Source organism: Ornithorhynchus anatinus, chromosome X3 (assembly GCF_004115215.2).
Source record: "Ornithorhynchus anatinus isolate Pmale09 chromosome X3, mOrnAna1.pri.v4, whole genome shotgun sequence".
Taxonomy (NCBI): Eukaryota; Metazoa; Chordata; class Mammalia; order Monotremata; family Ornithorhynchidae; genus Ornithorhynchus; species Ornithorhynchus anatinus.
Genome location: NC_041751.1, coordinates 3,853,014 through 3,874,834, shown reverse-complemented (window position 1 = coordinate 3,874,834; position 21,821 = coordinate 3,853,014). Strand labels below are relative to the sequence as shown.

At 47.6% G+C, this 21,821-nt stretch overlaps 1 protein-coding gene across 1 annotated transcript in view; it reads right to left on the bottom strand.

Moving 5' to 3' along the window:
• TMEM245 (transmembrane protein 245) overlaps nt 1-20,788 on the bottom strand; it is a 63,582-nt gene extending 42,794 nt beyond the window's left edge. The window contains exons 1-6 of the mRNA XM_039910594.1: nt 20,231-20,788; nt 12,211-12,328; nt 10,055-10,156; nt 8,021-8,062; nt 3,329-3,445; nt 1,749-1,967 (exon numbers count right to left, since the gene is read on the bottom strand). Of these exons, the coding sequence (XP_039766528.1) occupies nt 1,749-1,967; nt 3,329-3,445; nt 8,021-8,062; nt 10,055-10,156; nt 12,211-12,328; nt 20,231-20,788 (1,156 nt within the window). The remainder of the gene's footprint in view (nt 1-1,748; nt 1,968-3,328; nt 3,446-8,020; nt 8,063-10,054; nt 10,157-12,210; nt 12,329-20,230) is intronic.
• Nucleotides 20,789-21,821: the final 1,033 nt, after the last annotated feature.

Genomic DNA, 21,821 nt, shown 5'->3' with positions numbered 1-21,821 from the left:
AGAAGGCCCTGGGCCCTAATCCTGGCTCTGCCACTTACCTGCTGGGTGACCTTGGGCAAGTCACTCCGCTTCTCTGTGCTTCAATTAACCCCGCTGTCGAATGCGGATGGAGACCGTGAGCGCTGTGTGAACGGGGACCACGTCCAACCCCATTACCTTCTCTCTACTCGGTGCTTAGTACATCGCCTGGCACATAGCATGCACCTAACATGTATCACAAAAATACATAATAATAATACCAGTAATAAATAATTTGTTAAGCGCTTACTACGTGCCAGGCACTACACTGTACAAGCCAATCGGGTCGGACACAGTCCCTGCCCCACGTGGGGCTCACGGTCCCCACTTGACAGACGAGGTAATTGGCCAGAGAAGTGAAGTGACTCGCCCAAAGTCACACAGCAGACAAGCGGCAGGGCCGGAATTAGAACCCAGGCCCGTGCTCTATCCACAAGATCATGCTACTCCTCTCTGCCCCAGAGGCCCACACCCTTGAGGTCATCCTTCTGGAACTCTCACAGTCAATCTCCCGTCAAATCCTGCTGGTTCTTCCCACACGACTCCTCCCAGTTCCGTCCCTTCCTCTCCACCCAAACAGCTCCCATTCCCACACGGGCCCTGGTCACAGCGTGGCTAGACTTCTCGCAAGAGAAGCAGCGTGGCTCAGTGGAAAGAGCCCGGGCTTCGGAGTCAGAGGTCGTGGGTTCGACTCCCGGCTCTGCCACTCGTCAGCCGTGTGACTGTGGGCGAGTCACTTAACTTCTCTGTGCCTCAGTTCCCTCATCCGTAAAATCGGGATTAAAAGCGTGTGAGCCCCACGTGGGACAACCTGATTCCCCTGTGTCTACCCCAGCGCTTAGAACAGCGCTCGGCACATAGTAAGCGCTTAACAAATACCAACATCATTATTATTATTATTCTCGCTGCTGCTTTCTTGCTGGGCTCCCCACCTTCGGCTTCTCCCCATCTATCGCGCACGCTGCCGTACGGATCATCTTCTGTGAACGGCGCTCGGCCTGCATCTCTCCGCGTCGCAGCGCCTGACTCTCTTTCCGCTTCAAGCAGAAACTCCAGGTGCCTCCACCTTCCAAATCTGCCCTCTTCACAACACCCCAACCTGCTCTCTCTGTTACTCCCAACCTCGACTAACGGTCCCTCAATCTTGGCTCTCCCTCATTCGTCCCTTTGCTCGCCCCGGTCCCCTGACTTGGAATTCCCTTCCTCCCTCCCTCCCCAAATCCAACTGTGAGCTCGTTATGAGCTGGGAATGTGACTGTTTATTGTTGTACTGTAATAATAATAATAATGTTGGTATTTGTTAAGCGCTTACTATGTGTAGAGCACTGTTCTAAGCGCTGGGGTAGATACGGGGTAATCAGATTGTCCCACGTGAGGCTCACAGTCTTAATCCCCATTTTACAGATGAGGTAACTGAGGCCCAGAGAAGTGAACCTACTGTACTCGCCCAAGCGCTCGGTACAATGCTCTGCACACAGTAAGCGCTCAATACCACAGAATGAGCAAACGTCAGATGCGTCTCAAATCCGATCGTATATTATAAACCCGCAAATGGAATTCTGAAGGGTTGTTGAACGGTGACGATAAAAGGCTCCGTAGAAAAATGGTAGGTAAATTGAGAGGTTCGTCCGAGGATCTCACCCGGACCAAACTGTTTTAACCGAGGGCTCCAAATGTTTAGACCGAAGAGCAAAAAGCCTTAACAGTAAAATAAAAAGCTAGATGATTACCTGCAACAGGTACAGGCAGCAACTGCACGATCCACAGATTCAGCCAAATCTGGACTAGAATTATGGCCCAAACTAGTGTCACGAAGTAGATATCACTGGTTTTCTTCTTTCTCAGGAAGGATCCAATTTCGGGTCTCTGCCTACCAGAAGTGGGGGAAGGAGAGGAAGCTGACATGTAGACGGAGGAAGAGGATGATGCCCGAAGAGGTTCCCCATGGTCTGCAGTTAATAGAGGAAGATGAAAACACAGACACACAGACACACACGCCCCACATTAATTTCCAGGAACCGGCAGCAGTTAGAAGCCACTGCAGTCGGCTAAATCTACTGGAAACCAGGCACTGGCATTTGTCTTTTGTCTTCTAGTCTTACAGAGAGATTCATACCAAAAAAGAGAAACATTTGCCACGTAGATCAAAAACACACCATATCCCAAAGATAGAGAAATGTCTACCACGCTGGTTATTTCTATTTGCCTTTTACGCATATATCGATATTAAACTTACCCTTAAACTTCAACAGCTTCCTCGAGTTAAAACCAGGACGACAGTACGTCATTCTTATCTTACACACTTGCCCCTGGGGAAATAAGGGGCTAGAGTTGCCTAGTGCTCTGGAACATCATCATCATCGATGTACTAAGCGCTTGGGAGAGTATAATACAACAGAGTTGGCAGGCACATTCCCCGCTGCCCACAGTGAGCTTCCGGTCTAGAGGGCAACGTGAACTAGAAGTCCCGATGTGAAATAAACTGATGGTGGAGATCAGTCTCCACCACCTCTGCCCAGGCACACGTGCCTCAGTGGATAATCTGTCCCCAAGGGCTGCAGAATGGAGCTCCAAAAAAGCAGAAAACTGGAAGATACAGAGGCGGCGATACTAAGCCTCAGGAAAATCAGCCTAACTGCCACATCCCCCTCCACAGCTTTTCAGAGTTCACAGGCGGCGGAGTCCAGGGGAAATGTCATTCACTCAGTGGTATTTATTGAGCATTACTGTGAGCGGAGCACTGTACTAAGAGCTTGGGAGGGTACAACACAACAGAGTTGGCGGACATAATGGTGATACTAATAATGATGGTATTTGTTAAGTGCTTATTATGTGTGCTGAGCACTCTTCTACGCGCTGATGTGCCCTGCCCACAAGAAACTTACAGTCTAGAGGGGGAGGCAGACATTAAAATACATGATGGATATGTACGTAAGTGCTGTGGGGCCGAGGGTGGGGTGAATAAAAGGTACAAATCCATGCGCAGGTACCGAAGGGGTCTTATCCCTCCCTACCACCTCAAATGACAGTTAAGGACTCAGATTTCTCATCGCATGGCATCATCAGCATCCCAAAAGATCCAAATTTTGAAGCACCATTTTAAACGACTTGACTGTAGAAATGTTTTTTTCCCCAGAAGGACCCGTAGCCACCCCTACCTAGAGTTTTCAATTAAACTTTCCAACACAGAATAATGTTATGAAAATAGGGAAAACGTATGGGTTTGATGTCCTTTACAGTGCCGTGATCTCTTTGAACCGTATATTTCACAGAACAAATTCGAACATCTTCTTACAGAGGATTCAGTCACCTGGGGGTTCTGTAGAGTGGGCTTCTTCGTGACCTGGCTCATAGCCTGTGATGGATATGGCAAATGTCGCAAGTTTGGAAGCAGCCAAGGAAATCACCTGGCCAGGTAATTCTGCCCCTATAAAACAAATCAACAAAACATCTTTCAAGCCAAGCAGACAGAAAATACTTGGTATACATTAAAAATCCTTCGTAATCGGTTCTGTTTTTGGTGCCCGCTCCCATTTCGATCCAACAAAACCAAGACTGCCATACGCTCTGTAAATTCTTACAAATTTTATGCAAATATAATTTTAGATCCATCAATGAGTGACATTCTTTGGGCAGGAAATAGAGCTTGTAAATGAAGCCAAGAATTATTACCCCCCTTTTTGGCCGCACAGGACAATCATATAAGCTGGACACACCTAACACATCTCAAAGACTCGTCTTGTCCCCGGTTAATTATTTTTAAACTATCAGTTCAGAGTAACGGGTCATTTCTCAGCCACACAAGATCTGAGCCACATGATAATCAGATTGCTATGCAAAGGTCAGAATTCAAGCGCTAAAAGTGAATTAAGTCCTGGACCAGTTCAGTGAACCAGATCTTCACAGGAATATCCAGTCCAAACTCTGCAGCCCCCTCAGAAATTAAGTTCCATTTGGTAGTAGTCCACACAATATTGATTTTCAGACACTGAGACATGAAATTTTAGCAAGGCAGCTAAGCTTGTTTTTAGCTTAACTATATCCCTGATTCAGTCAATCGTATTTACCGAGTATTTATTTACTATGTGCAGAGCATTGTGCTATGCGCCTGGAGGGTACCATATAACAATAAATAGTGACAGTCCCCTTATCCTATTGGGTGAATGTTGGCTGATTTCTCCAGTATCTCTTCACCCCCATTCCTGATGCCATAATACTGATGGTATAAACAGGGAAATGCAAAAGACGAAATGCTGATCTAGTGATGGAGTTGCAAATCAGCTTCTCCAAATCCCGGGCTCTCAGCCTTAACTTCACCTCACCTGCTGTTATACCTAAAAAAACATTCTCCTGGCTCCATTTCACTGAATAAAAACGGTGTTGGAGATCATTTTCAAAGAATATGCAACTTCATAAAATACAACCCAAAAAACAAATGGTTCAAATATATTTAAGAGGTAATAAGATCTTTTTAAAATGGTATGTATAGGTGCTTACCATGTGCCAGGCACCGTACTAAGCACTGGGGTAATAATGTTGGTATTTGTTATGCGCTTACTATGTGCCGAGCACTGTTCTAAGCGCTGGGGTAGATACGGGGTAATCAGGTTGTCCCACGTGAGGCTCACAGTTGATCCCCATTTTACAGATGAGGTCACTGAGGCACAGAGAAGTGAAGCGACTTGCCCACGGTCCCACAGCTGACAAGTGGCAGAGCCGGGATTCAAACTCATGACCTCCGACTTCCCAGCCCGGGCTCTTTCCACTGAGCCACGCTGGGTAGATACGAGACAATCAGGTTGGACACAGTCCCTGTCCCGCATGGGTCTCCCGGTCTTAATCCCCATTTTCCAGATGAGGTAACTGAGTCACAGCGAAGTGACTTGCCCACCCTCAGCAGAGATGTGGCAGAGCCGGGATTAGAACCCAGGTCCTTCCGACTCCTCGGCCCGTTCTTTCCACCAGACCACGCTGCTTCTTGAAACCCGTGGATATTCTGAATGTCTCGGCAAGTATTTCTTCCACAGAGGAGGGAAAACAGGCATCTGAAAACTGCCTCTTGATCTTGTAAGTTTACAGCTGATTCTTTCAACGATAAATAACAACCACATCCTCTAGTTTCTGCTACACTCCCAAGTCTTAGGTCTAGATTGAGCCTAGACTTCTCTGTGTGCAGAGCACAATCCCACCTCTCATGTCCACTCCCCTCCTCTTCGCTTTAACGCTGTCGTACTGCCCGCTCCCAAGTGCTCAGTACAGTGCTCTGCACACAGTGGCACTCTATAAATATCACTGATGATGCTGCTGCTGACCAAACGAGTGGTAGGAATAACACTAAGACAGGAGGCCAAGGAAAGGAGTAATTCTCACAGAAGCTGGAATAAAAAAAATAATAATAATACTAGTTAAGCCCTAACTATATGCCAAGCACTGTTCTAAGCACTGAGGTCCATACAAGCTAACCAAGTTGGACACAGTCCCTGTCCCACGTGGGGCTCACAGTCTTAATCCCCATTTTACAGATGACATAACTGAGGCCCAGAGAAATGCAGCGACTTGCCCAAGATGACAGAGCAGACAAGTGGTGGAGCGGGGATTAGAACCTTGCACCTCTGACTCCCAGGACTGTGCTTTTTCCACTAGGTCACGTTCTGCGTTGCCTTAAGCAGCGTGGCTCAGTGGAACGAGCCCGGGCTTGGGAGTCAGAGGTCACGGGTTCGAATCCCGGCTCTGCCACTCGTCAGCTGTGTGATTGTGGGCAAGTCACTTCACTTCTCTGTGCCTCGGTTCCCTCATCTGTAAAATGGGGATTAAGCCTCACATGGGACAACCTGATTATCCTGCCTCTACCCCAGTGCTTAGAACAGTGCTCTGCACATAGTAAGCGCCTAACAAATACCAACATTACTTTTTATTATTACTAATTGCACCTGCCATCTGTTTGCCCTTCGCAAATCTCAATCTCAGCCTCATCAGGAAGCCTCAAGTTATTTCTTCGTGGGCTTGTGCCCAGGCCCTCTGTCTCCTGCTTTTAGATTCTGCATCCTCCACGAACCAAAGACCCTGCTTCCCTCTTTCCCCAACACCTAGTACAGTGCTCGGTACAAGAGTAAGGATCGAACAAAAGCAGTGAAGAAGAATAAAAGAAAAGGGAAGAGATGCCATCGGGAAAACTTGAAATCCAAAGATTTACAAGCCTCCCAAAAAACAAAGTGAAGGACAAGAGAGTAGCTAACGCAACCCCAGGTTTCCATTCGAGAAAAAGCATGGCCTAGTGGATAGAGCCTGGGCCTGGGAGTCTGAAGGACCTGGGTTCTAATCTCACATCTGACGCTTGTCTGCTGGGTGACCTTGGGTAAGTCACCTCACTTCTCTGTGCCTCAGTTCCTTTATCTGTAAAATGGAATTAAGACTGAGAGCCCATGTGGGACAGGGACTGTGTCCGACCCGATTAGTTTTTATCTACCGCAGCACTTAGTGTAGTGTCTGCCATGCAATAAGGGCTTAACAAATACCATTTGAAAAAAGAAGCAGCAGAAGGTAGCAGACTAAACTCTCACCCTCATTTTCCTGATTGAGTTACACCTCTTGGTCTGGTGCCTGGGCTGTATTTGTTAATAAGTCTTAACACACAAGCGTTAATGCCCAGTTCACTATTGCTAAAACAATTTTAGCTCATTGTAAACAGGGGGCCTAGTCGAAAGAACAGGGACCTGGATGAAAGAGGAAACTGAGGCACAGAGAAATGATCTGTCCAAGGTCATACGGCAGACAAGTAGCAGTACTGGGATTCGAACCCCAGTCCTTTTGACTCCCAGGCCCATGTTTTTCCCACACTGCTTCTCAATCCTCTACAATCTGGTTTCTGCCCTGTTCGCTCCACTGAGGCTACACTCTCCTAGATCATCAATGACCCCCCCCACCTTCCTCACTAAATCTAACAGACTCTACTCCGCGCTAATCCTCCTCAACCACTCAGCTGCCTTGGACACCATGGACCATTCCCAGCTGCTTGGGAAAAAATCCTGGTTGCCTTTTTCACTCTGTTTCATCCTTCTCCAGCCACTGATTCTCTGGAAAAGAAAGGTGCTCAGCAGCAAAGTCGTTATTCTCCTGGAGTAACTGGAGGCCTGCGGCAGCAGAATTCCGCCCTATTATTCGCTACAGTCTGGGCAGAAATGCAGAAATTCTCAAGCCAGGTAAAAGAAATTCGGTTCTTAGCACATTCATCTTCTCCCCATCTTGAGAGCTAGAGTAAGTCACCAACATATTGATATCTCCCACATCTGGAATTAATCAATCAATGGCATTTACTGAGCGCAGAGCACTGGATAGGCTGCAAGGGATAGATTCAGTCTAGGGAATCCCCGGGACACACTTTATGACACTCGTCCCACTCCGGAATTTTCAGTAGATTAAAAAGCCAATATTTTCAAAATTAAAAGCAGAGGGCAGACACATGAATACATCTGTACGGGTGAAATTCCAATTAAGGTTGTCTATCTGTTGCCGACTTGTTCATCCCAAGCGCTTAGTACAGTGCTCTGCACATAGTAAGCGCTCAATAAATACTATTGAATGAATGAATGAATCGTATTGAACACGATAAAGAGCACGGGCTTTGGAGTCAGGGCTCCTGAGTTCGAATCCCAGCTCTGCCACTTGTCAGCTGTGTGACTGTGGGCAAGTCACTTAACTTCTCTGTGCCTCAGTTCCCTCATCTGTAAAATGGGGATTAAGACTGTGAGCCCCACGTGGGACAACCTGATTATCCTGCCTCTACCCCAGGAATTATAGGATCGGGTTAGCAAGGGTTAGCAGATAGGGATGAGGGCACAATAATGACACGAACTTAGAGGTCTGGCAAGCAGAATAAAGTTGTTAAAGAAATACAGAAGGTGTGAAAATCGATGGCTTCGGGTATTCGTTTATCTAGGCCCATTCTCATCTTTCTGGTAAAGAGACTAGGATTGCGATTACTCTTTAACAGGTGAGACAGTACCTGGAAGAGTAAGCAATGGTCTGAAAAAACCACTCTCAACCCCTGCAAAAGAAAAAAAAAAAAAAAAACGTGAAGCAAGATAACAGAGCCTGAGCAGAAGAGAGAAAGAATGAAGGAGGCATTTCTTCATTAGTGTCTGGTTAAGACCTGTGTTCAAAGCTATGTTTAAACTTCTTTTCCCTAAACTTGCCTTACAAAAGATAAAACTAGAGGAATTCAGAGTATTATACAATGCAAACTCTGACGTGGGCCGAAGGGTCACGCCAAAGGGAATGCAATCAGAAGAGGCGTATTCTGGAGGCACACACATAAAGGCTCCTTTTTTTTAATGGCATTTGTTAAGCGCTTACCATGTGTCGGGCACTGTACTAAACGCCGGGGTAGATTCAAGATAGTCAGGTTGGATACCAGTCCATGTCCTGTATGGGCCTCAGGGTCTCAATCCCCATTTTACAGATGAGGTAACTGAGGCACGGATAGGTTACGTGACTCGCCCCAGGTGGGGAGCCGTGATTAGAACCCAGGTTCTTTTGACTTTCGACCCATTCTCCAATCACTAGGCCACGCTGCTTCTCACGCTAGACTGAAAGCTAAATATGAGGCTATACATATAGGTCAGTCAGTGATAATTTCAAGAGAGCAGAACCAACCGGTCGCTCTAGAAATGTGGTCAATACAAAGAACAAGCTTTGACTAGGAAACGCGGGATGAAGACAAAGAAATGGCTCTTTCTTCCCAGAAGAGAAAAATAATAACGTCCAGTAGGACTTAAAACATTTGAAAACAGTGTTTTTCCACTGCTGTTCCCCATACTGTGAAAATCTGTAGAATGAACTAGGATTAAACGACTCTTCCTTTCGGGAAAACTTCCTTAGCACGGTCCCATTTGCCGGAAGAGGAGATGGATATTTTATTAACCTCATTCACTGAGAATCAAACATTCTCAAAATGGTTGAGTTACCAAGAGCTCTCACATGCCGACCTTCCGGGCATACGACAAAATCCTGGGTGGCCCCACGAGAAAAGGAGATTGGTAATCGTCTACGCTATGTTTTCCCCGTGAAGATCACACATTTGAGTTAACAAAAAAATCTCATACGCGGCGATACTGAAAGGAACTACCCGGGCAAAAAAAGGAAGACTGAATAAGCTTTCATCTAAATCATTTCATTCAAAGATGATGTGGAAACACTGCCCGCCAATCTCCAACATATGTCTAATGAATCCTTCTGTGGAAAAAAACCAGGAGCCCAACATTTGGAGCGGGAGGGTGAAGTTTGGGTGGAGCTTCCAGCGAGGGTGGGAGAGAAGGAGAAAAAAACAACAGGGATTTGGGGGATTGGGTAGGAGGAGCTCTGGACAAGGTGGCAGAGACTCCCAGCTAATCCCAAACTGCGTCCCATTCACGGCCGGGCCTGAAGCCAGACCACTGACCTGCTTCAAGACCAGTCAGTCAATAGAATTTACTGAACTCGTTATGGGTGGGAACCGTGTCTGCTAATTCTACTGCATTATACTCTCCCAGGTGCTTAGAACAGTGCTCTGCACGTAGTAAGCCCTCAAAAAATACGACTGATTTCCCACTACCAAGGGAGAATACAATGTGAGAGAGTTGGTAGACACGTTCCCTGCCCACAACGAGCTTAGAGTCGCTCAGCACAAGACGCTCAGAACTCAGAGACGAGCTTCAGGCGGATCTGCCATCTCGCTGCTCAACTTCCAGTCTGCGAACATCCAGCGCCGAAAGATTCAAGCATTCATTCACTCGTATTTATTCATTCATTCAGTAGTATTTATTGAGCGCTTACTATGTGCAGAGCACTGTACTAAGCGCTTGGAATGTACAATGCAGCAACAGATATGAGACGATCCCTGCCCGTTGATGGGCGTGAGTGCTTACTGTGCGCAGAGCACTGTACTAAGCGCTTGATGCTGAGCCACTCCCCGCAATTAAGCCGTAGCGCCTTCTTCATCTCCCAAACTTCCAATTCTGGGGCTACAATCCCTCCGACTGGAACAGAAGTTACCTCTTACCTGAAGACTCCTTCCCACTCTGCTTTTCATGGAGGGTGCCCACGGTCATCAGAAAGACGATCACCAGGAACACCGGGATCCGCCAAGAGCCAGCGACAGATGCTGAAAGTGAGCAGAATTTTTGGATGAGAGATCTGGCGCGCTCTGCTCCTCCATACGGAATCGCTTTGAGGCGACCCCAGACCGTTGGTTACGAACTCATCCGATTCCACGCTCCCACCATGCAGAGAGCTACGCCGGAGGGGGACCGGCTCCCCCAGAACGGAGAGGTGAAGAGAGGAAGCAGAAGCCCTGGGTCTGCTCTGCCTAGTCGCCCCTTTGGTGAATGGTAAGAAAGAGCTCAAGGGCAACTCCCCGATCAATGGCAACATTTAGCAGCGAGGCCTACTGGAAAGAGCATAGATTGGCAAGTCAGAGGACCCGAGTTCCAACCCCGCCACCTGCCTGCTGTGGGACCTTGAGTAAATTCATTCAATAGTATTTATTGAGCACTTACTATGTGCAGAGCACTGTACTAAGCGCTTGGAATGTACAAATTGGTAACAGACAGAGATAGTCCCTGCCCTCTGACGGGTTTCAGTCTAATCGGGGAGGTAAATCATTTAACTTCTCTGGACCTCAGTCTCCTCAACTCTAACACGGGTTTCAATTCCCCGGTCAGAGGTGAGTCCATCACTGGGCAGGGACTGTCTCTAGCTGTTGCCGAACTGTACATTCCAAGCGCTTAGTACAGTGCTCTGCACATAGTAAGCGCTCAATAAATACTACTGAATGACTGAATACCTATACTCTCTCCTATTTAGACGGTGAGCCCCATGTGGGACTGGATCCAACCTGATAATCTCATATCTACCTCAACACCTTAGCAGAGTGCTTGGCACACACTGGAAGTGCTTCACAAATACCATGATTATAAAAGGAAAAGATAGAGCGCTGCGAGATCCCTTTGATCTGTGTTTGGTCAGGGTGCCGATTCCTTGGCTGCTATCCACAAGGTCACCCTAGTTCCCAGAAACTCCTTTCAATGAGGTATTATTGTTGGAGGGAGGGAAGGAAATCGTATGTTTCAGCGAATAGAAACTACAAAAATCAGACATGCTATTTTTCAAAATTCAATTTTCGATAGGATGGGAAAAGAGAATCGGATGCAGTGTTACCACCTGCAATTTGGTAACTTTGCATTTGTGAAAATGCTGCCCCAATAGCTGTATTCAGTTCTGAATTAAATACAGATAAATCCCATTAATCTAGAATGCGTGGGAAGCAAGATCACTGGGGATCAATGAATTTCCTGTAGAAAGGAAAGCCTGGAGAAACTCACTTCCCAAGCAGCTAGGAAGACCCAATGCAGGGAAGCTAGAAGGTCAGGCCTCTTGCTTCATCCAGCGGGCTATTCTGTAATCTGGTAAGGGGCTGAGGTTGCCGGTGTTAATTAGAAGCTGAGAAATAACGTGGCGATTTAATGGGGAGCTACCAAAGAAAGGGATACTCCAGAAAACTGCGATTCACCTGTACTCTTAATCTCGGAGGCATTATTATTATTTTTTTTACTATTGTGGGATAGTAGTAGAAAAACATGTTATTTTCATCTTAACTCTGAAGGCTCATTTTTCATTCCTTATGGTAAATAATTTGAAATAAACTAATTTTCTATGGCTGCAAAGTATTCTAAATACATATCCTCCAGCTATAATTCACAAGCTTTACCGATAATGGTATTAAGTTCTTATGCTCTTCCACATATCTTGCTAAGAGCTTAGGTAAGTACGGGACCGTCAGAGCAGATATTCATTCATTCAATAGCATTTATTGAGCGCTTACTGTGTGCAGAGCACTGTACTAAGCGCTTGGAAAGTACAATTCTGCTATAAAGGGAGAGAATCCCTGCATTTCGGTCCCATGCGAGGCTCACAGTTTAAGAGGAAGGAAGAACAGATGCTTTAATATCCGTTTTAAAGATGAAGAAACAGAGGCCCAGAGAGTTAAGGCCCAAGATCACTCAGCAGGTAACTGAGCCAGGACTAGAACCCAGACCTTTGGGCTCACAGCACCGTGCTCTTTCCACTAGACCACATTTACCTCCCCTAGTTCCATTACCACTTCATCTACGTCCATCTGTGAACGCTTTGCAAAATTTCACGATAAAAGCAACCCACCTAAATGGAAAAGCAGAATAATCCAGACAGGAACTGAAATGGCTCGCAGGTAGCGCTCAGTACTTGCATTCCACTTGAAGGAAACAGTCAGCACATATCCAACCACCAAAGTCCAGATCTTCAAAACAAAACAAGAAACCACAAAAATAAAGATATGGTTCAAAACGTACACTCAATCAACGGTATTTACTGAGGGCTTACTGTGTGCACAGCACTCGACTAAGCGCTTGGGAGAGTACAATACAACAGAGTTAGCAGACACATTCCCTGCCCACAAGGAACTTACAGTCCAGAGGGGGAGACAGACGTGAATATCGATAAATACGACGTATCCTTTATGGTACGTAATTTAAAGATGCGTACTTAAGTGCCGGTCCTGGGGCTGAGGGCGGAGCGAATATCAAATACCCAAAGGTCACAGATCCAAGAGCATAAACGGGTAGAGGGAGCCGGAGAAAGGAGGGTTTAATCGGGAAAGGCTATTTGGAGGAGATCTGATACCTATCTAAATAGGCCCCAGAACATATTACCTTAGATTGAACTATTGAACTGCATTTCAAAATGAACAGAGTTAAGCAATGCAAGTACGGCTGTGGGAAACCTCTTTTATTCCTCAGGAAGCTGAGAGTGACAGTCGTAACTGCGAGCGGGACAGAAACTTTGGCGACGTATCAAATGATGCCCGTGGACTGAAGGGGAGTCAGAGGTCACGGGTTCTAATCCCGGCTCCGCCACTCGTCAGCCGTGTGAGTCTGAGCAAGTCACTTCACTTCTCGGTGCCTCGGTTCCCTCATCTGGAAAATGGGGGTGAAGACCGTGAGCCCCACGTGGGACAACCCGATTACCTTGTTTCCCCCCACCAATGCTTAGAATAGTGCTTGGCACATAGAAAGCACTTAAATACCATTGTTATTATTGCTGTTATTCTAAGTGATGGATACGCCAGCCTCCTACATGGCAGGCGGGAAGGGAATTGTTCTTTTCAAACAGAAATTTTGAGATCACGTTACTAAAAGGAAGAATCTAAAACAGTGCCAGGCACGTCGAGGCACAAATGGGACGGCTCAGTGCGCAACATGGAAGGAATTATCGGGCACATATGCCAGCCAAACTTCTTCCCGAGGATTAAACTCACCAACGGTGCGGCTATTTTAGGACACAAAGAATAGTTAACCAGAGTCTCTGAATTCAGATTAGTACAATCCGAGCAGCTGCACGGCATAATAGAAAGAGCCCAGGCCTGGGAGTCAGGGGACCTGGGTTCTAATCCTGGCTCTGCCACGTACCTGCTGTGTGACCTTGGGCAAGTCGATTAACTTCCCTGTGCCTCAGTTTCCTCATCGACAAAAAGTGGACTCAACACCTGTTATCCCGCCTACTTACACTATGATCTCATCTTATCATCACCCCTGCGTTTAATACCGTGCTTGGCATATACACGCACTTATACACCACAATTATGAGAATGTGAGAGTCAGTTGATGAAAGCAAAGCTTTCACTAGAGGCAGTCAGACTTCTCTAAAACTTTGAGTGTTCTGGAAGGCCCTTCGGCATGGAACCTGAGGACAAATTTGTAGGAGAACCTCATTTTAAGGTACTTTATAAATGTAGTAAATGGTGACCAAAGATTAATTTTTGTGGAATGCTGAAACCTTGTCCAACATCAACTAAGTTTCACCACACCGCAACCTCTCTACTGAAGACCTGAAAAGACGTGATCTACATTTTTGCCAACAGTCCAGTGGAGTCAGGGATTTGTAAAAAGTTGCATTTATTCTTTTGGTCCATAAGGGAATTAGTGCACTGAACTGCTCACGATGCCTAAGACATTTTAATGTAAACTCAACTATTAAAAGAAGCTACTGTTCTAATTTTTCACTCATTCAAATTGGTTGCTCACCTTCAGTCCAAACGAGTGATCTTAGGGAGAACAACTATTAAGCGAATCGTGAACAGATGCAGAAGTCACAGGGGTGGGTCACAGAATGGATCCCACAAAATACCCCTATCTGGAGAGCCGTCGGGAGGGTTATGTGCTAGCCAGTGTCAAATAGGCAACTATGATACCCGGGAGAGGGAGGAGGCAGGTGTATCCTTGATATGATCACTGTTTGCCAAACAGAGGGGAGAGTCAATATTTGAAGGGAGAAAGAGAAAGACAGAGCGCACAGTGAGCAGCAATGATTTATTTTCCAGAAAACCAAATCTGATTCACTCAAATTAAGGCTCTGAATTCTAATCCCAGATCAGCCACGTGTCTGCTGTGCGACCTTGGGCAAGTCAATCGATCAGTCGATCGTATTTAAGTCACAGCTTCCCTGTGCCTTAGTTAACTCACTTGGAAGCCGGGGATTAAGACTGTGAGCCCCATGTGAGACATGGACTCTGTCCTCTCTGATTTTCTTGTATCTACCTCAGCCTTTAGTACAGTGCCTGGTTCATATTAAGGGCTTAAACACCGTACATTTAAGACAAAAAAATCTTACGACTAGAAGATAGGTGGTAGTTTTCAATACTGTAGACTTTTCTGCAATTTCTTGTATTGGTTACTTGAAAAAAATAAGAGTGCAGAAATAGAGCGGCAATCCAAGGGCACTCCTGAAATGCTTACTATGATTTTGCGAAGGCGACAGTTCTACAAGTGGTCGATAAATACAGCAGCATCTTTCCAAGACAGATTTTTATCGCCCTTGCAAGAGCAGAGATGAAATGAACAATAAATACAAAAGCCATAAGGCACAAATGTCACCTCTGTGATCTCTCCGCTGCAAAGAGCTGGAGGGTGTTGGAAGGTGTTCTGGGCTAGCAAATGCCAAGTAAGCAATTACGAAATGATGTTTCAGAGGGTTTCCTAAGCGAGACGACCTCTATTACAAACGCCAGCCCCAAAATGCACAAGAACTCTAACTACAAAACAGATGAGTGGGCAGGGAATGTGGGAGTGTCTACCCAATCTGTCACGCTGTACTCGTCCGAGTGTTTAGTACAGTGCTAGGCACACGGTAAGCAGTCAGTAAGTACAACTGATTGATTAGGAAACATTCCTAAGCACTGCCCATTGACACCGAGATCTCAGATAGGCAGCTGGATTTTTAATTGGCATTTGTTAAGCGCTTACTATGTGCCAGGCACTGAACTAAGCACCGAGGTAGATACAAGCTAATCAGGTTGGACGCAGTCCCCGACCCACATGGGGCTCACCGTCTTAATCCCCATTTTACAGATGAGGGAACTGAGGCCTAGAGAAGTCAAGTGACTTGCCCCAGGTCGCACGGGCAGAGAAGGGGAGGAGCCGGGATTGGGACCCAGGTCCTTCTGACTCCCAGGCCCGTGTGAGTTGACATTAATAACGTGGCTGCCTTTAACTTCAACACCAAAGAAGAGAAGATTTGGGCTCAGACCCATCACAGATATGTTTCGATATCCCAACTTCCCCTTTGGCCCCAAAGGGAAGCTCTGACTCTTTACAACCCCAAAGACGATTTATAAATCACATTCTGCTTGCAGCGATACTGTCCTGACTAGTCCCGAATAGCCCAGAGCAGCTGATTGCCCAAATAATAATAATAATTATAGTATTTGTTAAGCGCTTACTACGTACCAGGTACTGGGGTAGATACAAGGTAATCAGGTTGTCCCACGTGGGGCTCACGGTCTTCACCCCCATTTTACAGATGAGGGAACTGAGGCCCAGAGAAGTTAAGCGACTTGCCCAAAGTCACACAGCTGACCAGTGGTGGAGTCGAAATTCGAACCCATGACCTCTGACTCCCAAGCCCGTGCTCTTTCCACTAAGCCACGCTGCTCCTCAGCATAACCAGAGACTCAGAAAGTAGACTTTTCTTCAGTGCTTTTGCCCTTACAGAAACAAAAAAATCCAACAAACCAACCTCCCTTTCTTTCTTCCGTTTCTTGTAACTTTTAACTTTTCCTTTGCTCCTGAAAAGATTAGCTTGTTTATTAGGCAGGCAATATTGGTGTATTAAAAAGAGATTCGGAAGACAGACATAATGTCTTCTTCAAGAGAGGAAAGCAACACATTTCAAACAAAAACAAATTCACTGAGTACCTTCTGAGTGGAAGGCACATACTTTTGTGAATGCGTTGATACTAGCCGATTGGAATGCATATTTTTCAGCTTCAACAAAAAATAAAGGACACCATCCAGAAATTTAATTGGTTGGCCCGGATTCTGTTTGCTCTAATTCATCTTAGCAACACTGGATCGTCTGAAAGAAAATTCCGAAACACGGTACAAAGAAAAGCCTGCCTGAATCGAAACACCCTCACAGAGCTGTGTCCTCGGATAGTGACTTTTTAAAGGCTTAATCTTTCTTGACTCTCCAAACGTTACTTTATCTTACGAGGACAGGCGACCAAACTTCTGATGTCTGGCCCCGGAGGGCGGAACTGGATTCCTCCTTAAGCTATTTTTAAAGCATGTTACCGAAACAGTCACTAAATAAGGATGCTCTGCCCACAGTAAGCGCTCAATAAATACAAGTGAATGAATGAATATTTTGCTAGAAGGATGAAGTAATGGCATTCCCCTGGGATAAGTCACCGTATAGCTTGTGTGCGAAATCCTGTCTAAACCGAAGCTGGAATCAAAGAATGTCGGACCAATCAGTGAGCTTGTTCTCCAGAGTTGGTGGGCACTGTAACGCACAGGAGGAAGACCTTATCGGGGGGCGAGAGGGGGTGAAGAAAGGGGAAAAGGAGGACCGTGGAGGGAAGCAGAAATCCTGAATGGTGGAGTATAACATCTGTGCGTTGCCCTGGGAGTGGGCGAATCTTGAGCCAGTCGATACAGAGCCAAGGCCCTAACAAAGGCCAGCTTTGACTCCTTAGGCTACTGCAGCTGCCAGAATTCACCCCTTCTCCTCCTCCCTCCCCGACCCAAACAGGGATCAAGTCTGGGGAGAGACCAGAGTAGGGGGTAAGCTCGCATCTCCAGCCTGGAAGCTCGCCTCTCCAGCCTGGAAGTTCGCCTCTCCAGCCAGGAAGTTCGCCTCTCCAGCCTGGAAGCTGTGACCTCGATAACACTGTAGCATTACTCAGAGCCACGACCAATGTCCTCTTGACCGAAGAGGTCATTTCTTGGCACCAAATCTCCAGTTTTCTCTTCACCGAATAGCGTCGTTCAAAAAAAGTTTTGAATGAACCCAAGTACGACGGTCCTTGTATTCAAAATAATATCAGTATATTCACAATATATTCAAAATAATACATCAGCCACCTAATGAAAATTGGAATCTCAGGAGGAGATCTAGTCCCCTCATCTGTGAAGCCCTCTATGCTCGGCTTTTGGGTTTTATGCAGGTATGGAGCCTCAGACCTGACCTAAACTCCAGGCGTCCGCTGCGATAAGCGTCTTCTTGCTTTAAAGGAGCACGACCCGGCCATTGATGAGGGAAGCTTTAGTCGACTGCCACAAACAGCCTTCCAACGCGGCTAATTCCACCACCTTTCAACAGGAGCACGATGACCGGCTGAAATGGCATATAACTGTCTGGAGGGGATAGATCCCGGGCAGACGAAAGCAAATCGGCCACCGGACAACCTTTCTACTTGCGTTGGACCCACCTTCCTTCATTTTGAGGACGCCCGGGGAGAGCCGAGGTGGCTCCAGAAAATCTCCTCGTCCCAAGGTCCAAGGAAACAAGGGACGTCGATGTCTGGAGCTGGTTCTCAATCCCTCAGGGATTGACCCAGGCTGGTGACCTGATGCAGCTAATTGGCGGCCCTGGGGAACTGGCCAACATATGGGTAGAAAGGAGTGTAAACCCGATCCAAAGAATTGCTCCCCAAGTGCAGTGTAGTGGGCACCTAATGCAGTACTGATATTGACAAATACCAGCAGTCATTATGACTAGCGTAAGCAACTTTACCCTAACCCAAAACAAAACGCGATATCGATACTGACCAACAACAATCATTATGACTAGTGTAAAGGACTTGACACTAATCCAAACAAAACAGAAAATCGGTTTTGACAACTCTCAGCAAGCGTTATATCATTATGACTAGCGTAGCAACTTTACGCGAACCCAAACGAAAGCAACGCAAAAACCAAGAGATGTTTTCTAAACCCGGATTGCAGATCTAGTCTAAAAGCTAACGCCCAGAAGTCTTCTCTCGTCTTAGGCCGTCGAGACGTCTTCAACCCACAGCGACGCCGTGGACGCACCTCTCCTAGCACGCCCCACCTCCATCCGCCACCGTTCCGGTGCGGTAAAGTAGCTGGGTTAATTTGAGTTATTTATCACAGAGCACCAGAGGTCACAACGGAATTTAGGAAGCCAAATGACTTAGCTTATTAGTGGTAGATAATGAATTTTTTCATATCGTACTTTATTGAAACCATAACATTATCCACAGGTCCTCATGGTTTGATTCAAGCTGTGCAAGATACGGTCCGCCCCTCAAAAAAAGTACAATTTACTTCAGATAAGAAATGTACATCGCCTTGATTCTATTTAGTTGCCAATGTTTTCGAGATGTTCTTCCCCTGGACTCTATTTATTGCCATCGTTCTTGTCTGTCTCCCCAGATTAGACTGTAAGCCCGTCAAACGGCAGGGACTGTCTCTGTTGCCGACTTGTTCATTCCAAGCGCTCAGTACAGTGCTCTGCACATAGTAAGCCCTCAATAAATACTATTGAATAAGGGACAGGTGTTAGGAAGATCAATGGGTTTGGGAGCATATCTCACCCCTGGTGTGAAGGCATCCTTGGGTTGCTATTACTATTATTAATAATTATGGTATTTAATAGCGGATTATTTACCAAGCCCTCTCTGGATTAAGAGCTGGGGCAGATACACAACTCAATCGGACATATTCTCTTGTCCCACGCGGGGGGCTCACAGTCGAGCAGAAGAGAGTAGGATTTAAATAATGGTATCTGTCAAGCGATCGCTATGCGCCAGGCACCGTACTAAGCGCTGGGGTGGATACAAGCAAATGGGGTTGGACACAGTCCCTGTCCCACGTGGGGCTCCCAATCTCAATCCCCATTTTCCAGATGAGGTCACTGAGGCCCGGAGAAGTGAAGTGACTTGCCCAGGGTCACGCAGCAGACGAGTGGCGGAAAGAGCCCGGGCTTGGGAGTCAGAGGTCATGGGTTCGACTCCCGGCTCTGCCACTTGTCGGCTGTGTGACCGTGGGCAAGCCACTTCACTTCTCTGGGCCTCAGTTCCCTCATATGTAAAATAGGGATGAAGACTGTGAGCCCCACGTGGGACAACCTGATTCCCCTGTGTCTACCCCAGCGCTTAGAACAGTGCCCTGCACCTAGTAAGCGCTTAACAAATACCAACATTATCATACCACCATTGATTTTTTTTTTATTTGGGGAGGGACGACCGTGCAGAGCACTGTACTAAGCGCTTGGAATGGACAAATCGGTAACAGATAGAGACAGTCCCTGCCCTCTAATCTGTCTCTCCCCCAGCGCTTAGAACAGTGCTCTGCACCTAGTAAGCGCTTAACAAATAACATTATCATACCACCATTGATTTTTTTTTTTAATTGGGGGGACGACGACCGTGCAGTGGGCTGTACTAAGCGCTTGGAATGGACGAATCGGTAACAAACAGAGACAGTCCCTGCCCTTCGACGGACTCACAGTCTAATCTGTCTCTCCCCCAGCGCTTAGAACAGTGCTCTGCACCTAGTAAGCGCTTAACAAATAACATTATCATACCACCATTGATTTTTTTTTAATTTTGGGGGTGGGGGGGACGACCGTGCGGAGCACTGTACGAAGCGCCTGGAATGGTCCAAATCGGTAACAGATAGAGACAGTCCCTGCCCTTCGACGGGCTGACAGTCTAATCTGTCTCTCCCCCAGCGCTTAGAAGAGTGCCCCGCACCCAGTAAGCGCTTACCGAATACCAACATTATCCTCCCACCATCCAACATGATCCCACCATGGATGTGTTAAATTTCGGGGGTCCGACCCACCCCTCCCCCGCAGCCTCGCCGCCCCCGGGTCCGGGCGGCCCTCCGGGACTCACCCAGAGGGTGTTGAAGTAGTCGAGGCCCCGGCAGATGAGGAGGGCGGCGTGGGCGAGGAGGACCTGCAGGCCCAGGTAGGTGCCGAGCAGGTAGAGGGCGGAGAGGAGGGGCAGGCCGGCGGCCAGCAGCAGCAGGAGGCGGCGGCGCCGGACCACCTGGCGGCCCAGGGCCTCGACGCCCCAGTTGGCGCAGCAGATGGGCAGCAGCAGGACGGCCGGCAGGACCGGCGTCCCGGCCCGGCGGAGGCGGCCCAGCCAGCGGCGGCCCAGCCCCGTCAGCGAGCTCTTGAAGGGGTGCAGGAAGGTCCCGCACAGCACGGCCCAGAGCAGCGGCCGCAGGAAGGCCTCCAGGATGAAGTAGACCAGCACGGCCGTCCCGCAGCACAGGCAGACGAACAGCACGGCGCCCGTGTTGTAGAACGCCTGCTTGATGGGCCTGTCGAAGCGGAGGGCCGGGCCCGACGACGACCACGAAGGGTTCCGCCGCTCCGGCTCCTCGGGAGGCAGGGGAGGCGGGCCGGGGTCCGGGACCGGCCCCGGGCCTCGCCTGGCGGCCATGAGCCCGGCCTCCCTCCCTCCCGGCCGCTTTCGCCGCGCGGGGCCTCCTGGGACTTGTAGTTGGGCGGCCCGTCCCGCCCGCGCCGACGCCCCCGCCCGGGACTACAACTCCCGGCAGGCTCCGCGGCCGCCGCCCCAAATCACGGCCCAAGGACCGGCCCTCCTGCGCTCCATAAGTACGGTGGGATCAAAGGGTCTTTGAATCGGGTGAAGGGAATCAAATTCATTCAATAGTGATCATAAGAATCATCTTATTAGAATAATAATATATATATTATAGTATAACCCATTATATATTCGTGTTATAATACCAATATACTAAACATTATAGTATATTGTATAGAGTGTGTAATGGAATAGTGTCGGTGGTGAGGGTGGTAGTGATGCTGCTCGTCAATGTCAGTAGTAAGGGTGGTAATAATGCTGCTCCTCTAGAATGATGTGGGTATTTGGGGAATCTTGTCGGTAGAAAGATTGGTAATAATGCTGCTCCTCTAGAACGATGTGGGTATTTGGGGAATAGTGTCGGTGGTAAAGGTGGTAGTGATGCCGCTCCTCTAGAATGATGTTTGTATTTGGGGAAGCGTGTCGGTGGTGAGGGTGGTAGTGATGCTGCTCATCAATGTCAGTAGTAAGGGTGGTAATGATGCTGCTCCTCTAGAACGATGTGGGTATTTGGGGAATAGTGTCGGTGGTGAGGGTGGTAGTGATGCTGCTCCTCTAGAACGAGGTGGGGATTTCGGGAAGCGTGTCGGTGGTAAGGGTGGTAGTGATGCGGCTCCTCTAGAACGATGTGGGTATTTGGGGAAGCGTGTCGGTGGTAAGGGTGGTAGTGATGCGGCTCCTCTAGAATGATTGTATTTGGGGAAGCGTGTCGGTGGTGAGGGTGGTAGTGATGCTGCTCATCAATGTCAGTAGTAAGGGTGGTAATAATGCTGCTCCTCCAGAATGATGTGGGTATTTGGGGAATCTTGTCGGTAGTAAGATTGGTAATAATGCTGCTCCTCTAGAACGATGTGGGTATTTGGGGCAT